The sequence below is a fragment of the Limulus polyphemus genome, unplaced genomic scaffold (genome assembly GCF_000517525.1).
Source record: "Limulus polyphemus unplaced genomic scaffold, Limulus_polyphemus-2.1.2 Scaffold778, whole genome shotgun sequence".
NCBI classification, from domain to species: Eukaryota; Metazoa; Arthropoda; class Merostomata; order Xiphosura; family Limulidae; genus Limulus; species Limulus polyphemus.
Window position 1 is genome coordinate 48,633 of NW_013666388.1, and position 2,231 is coordinate 50,863.

The following is a 2,231-nucleotide window of genomic DNA, read 5'->3' on the forward strand; positions in this document are numbered from 1 at the left end:
GTCATCACCACCCGCCGCCAACTCTTGGGGTACTCTTTTTCCAACATATAGTGGGATTGATCGTCACTTTATAACGCCCCCACGGCTGAAAGGGCGTGCATATTTGGTGGGTTATTTTGCTTATTTGTTTGAAGTTAAGCACAAAGCTGCACAATGGGCTATCTGTGCTCTGCCCAGAAATCGAGACCCGGTTTCTAGCGTTGTAAGTCCGCAGACATGCCGCTGTGCCACTGGGGGGGGGGGACATATTTGGTGGGACGGAGATTCGAACCAGCGACCCTCAGATAGCCGGTGAAGCGCCCTGGCCACCTGGCCATCTATGAAAGTGATAACAGTAAGAATTCGCTGTCGATTAGTGGGTGGAGAAAACCTTACAATAAACTTTGATATTACTTTCGCACTTTTTTCACAATCTTCCTAAATTAATATATATTTTTAAATTACTGTATAAAAAATACATTTCTGGAGAATATTTATTCAAACAGTAATCATTTTATTACAAAGACTGCTTTTGAGATATTTCATGATCATCGTTAAAATAATACAAAATAAGAAGATATAAATGGTGATCAAATGTTTACCCCCCAAAAAAACAAGATCTGTCTGGTTTGTTCTATAAAATTTAACTTATATCAGGTGATAAAAATTACACAAAACTTAATTATAAATTCACTCTAGTGAAATAAATGTTGAAACGACAAACATAACTCGAGAGAATTTGATGTTTAACAAAAAGAGGAAACATTATTTTTTTGTTATAAATATATATATAGTTCACTCTTCGAAGTTTGGTTTATAATCCTTAAACTGGTAAGTTTTATTTTTTTGCCATTTTTCAACATACTTTATTTTATATTTTATCTTATTTTATTGTTTATCAGCATCATTGTTTTAATCTTTATTTTATTAAATGTTTCACACATCTTACGTATGAAGACAGTTCCAGAACATTACTTATTTTACTCATATTTATCCCATGTATGTTTACTCTTTACACCTTTCACTTTAGTTGCACTCAACCTCCCTGTTTATGTGTACGTGAGCTCTCTTTACAATCAAAATTTCGCCCTTTCAGCCGTGGGGGCGTTATAATGTGACGGTCAATCCCACTATTCGTTGGTAAAAGAGTAGCCCAAGAGTTGGCGGTGGGTGGTGATGACTAGCTGCCTTCCCTCTAGTCTTACACTACTAAATTAGGGACGGCTAGCGCAGATAGCCCTCGTGTAGCTTTGCGCAAAATTCTAAACAAACAAACAATCAAAATTTATTATTTTATATATATTGTTAAGAGATTTAGAATTGTGATTATTTGTGTCCAAATATCATAAGCATTCAGTCTTTAGTTTCTATATACGGAGAAAAAAATACAATTGTTTTTACAAGGTGTAATGGAAACAGTGACGTTACGTTATATTATTTGCTTTTAATTTCAATTTGAATATTTGTGTATTAGCGTAAAAGCTGAGTGACGATTATGAGTTATCTTGTTTAGTATGCTGTTTCCAAAAGTAGCTGTTTGTGTTTATTGGTCACTAAATAAATATAGATTTACAACAAACCACTAAAAAAATCTCAATATGTGGTTACTAGCTAGTGGGCAAAACAAACGATCTTGACTTGTCTGATGCTATTTATCCTTTTTTCACTTTTAGAGGAAAAAAGTACTAGCACAAGAAGCATCATGTTTTATAACATACGATGATTGGCAAAAGTAGAAGTAAAACAGATTCGAGGTAAGGGCTGTAGGTTGAAGAAGGAATTTTTCTTATCTTCTGCTTTCTATAAAACACAAAAGGTAAGATCTTTAGGGTTAAGAAGGAAATTTCCTTAGCTTCTGCTTTCTATAAAACACAATAACATTCTCAGTTTTTCACATTTCATCTACATTTTTAGAGATGTTATTTTTTTTTTGTACAAAATTACACCAACTCATTAAACAGAAACTCGTCATTTTAAGTATAGTCAAGACTATTTAACTTATACATATTTTTTCCATCACAAGTCACCCAGCCACTCCATCTGCACAACCTTCTAGATATTGAAACTTGGATTGCTGCCTTTTGAGGCTGAGAAATGGAAATGAACATCGTATAAGTTTAGTCTTTGTGAGTTATAAAGCGAAGGGATGAAACATACAGTAACTATACACCTGGAAAAAAGTTAAGCACCCCCGTGTTTTTTTCAAGTGATTCAGATTCGACGTTCTTGTGACTGATTATAAATTACCATTC

At 34.1% G+C, this 2,231-nt stretch overlaps 1 protein-coding gene across 1 annotated transcript in view; it reads right to left on the bottom strand.

Annotated features, from left to right (window-relative positions):
- LOC106460476 overlaps positions 1-2,231 on the bottom strand; it is a 43,859-nt gene that overhangs the window by 24,368 nt on the left and 17,260 nt on the right. The window contains exon 9 of the mRNA XM_022387214.1: positions 1,698-1,841. Coding sequence (XP_022242922.1) covers positions 1,698-1,841 — 144 coding nt within the window. The remainder of the gene's footprint in view (positions 1-1,697; positions 1,842-2,231) is intronic.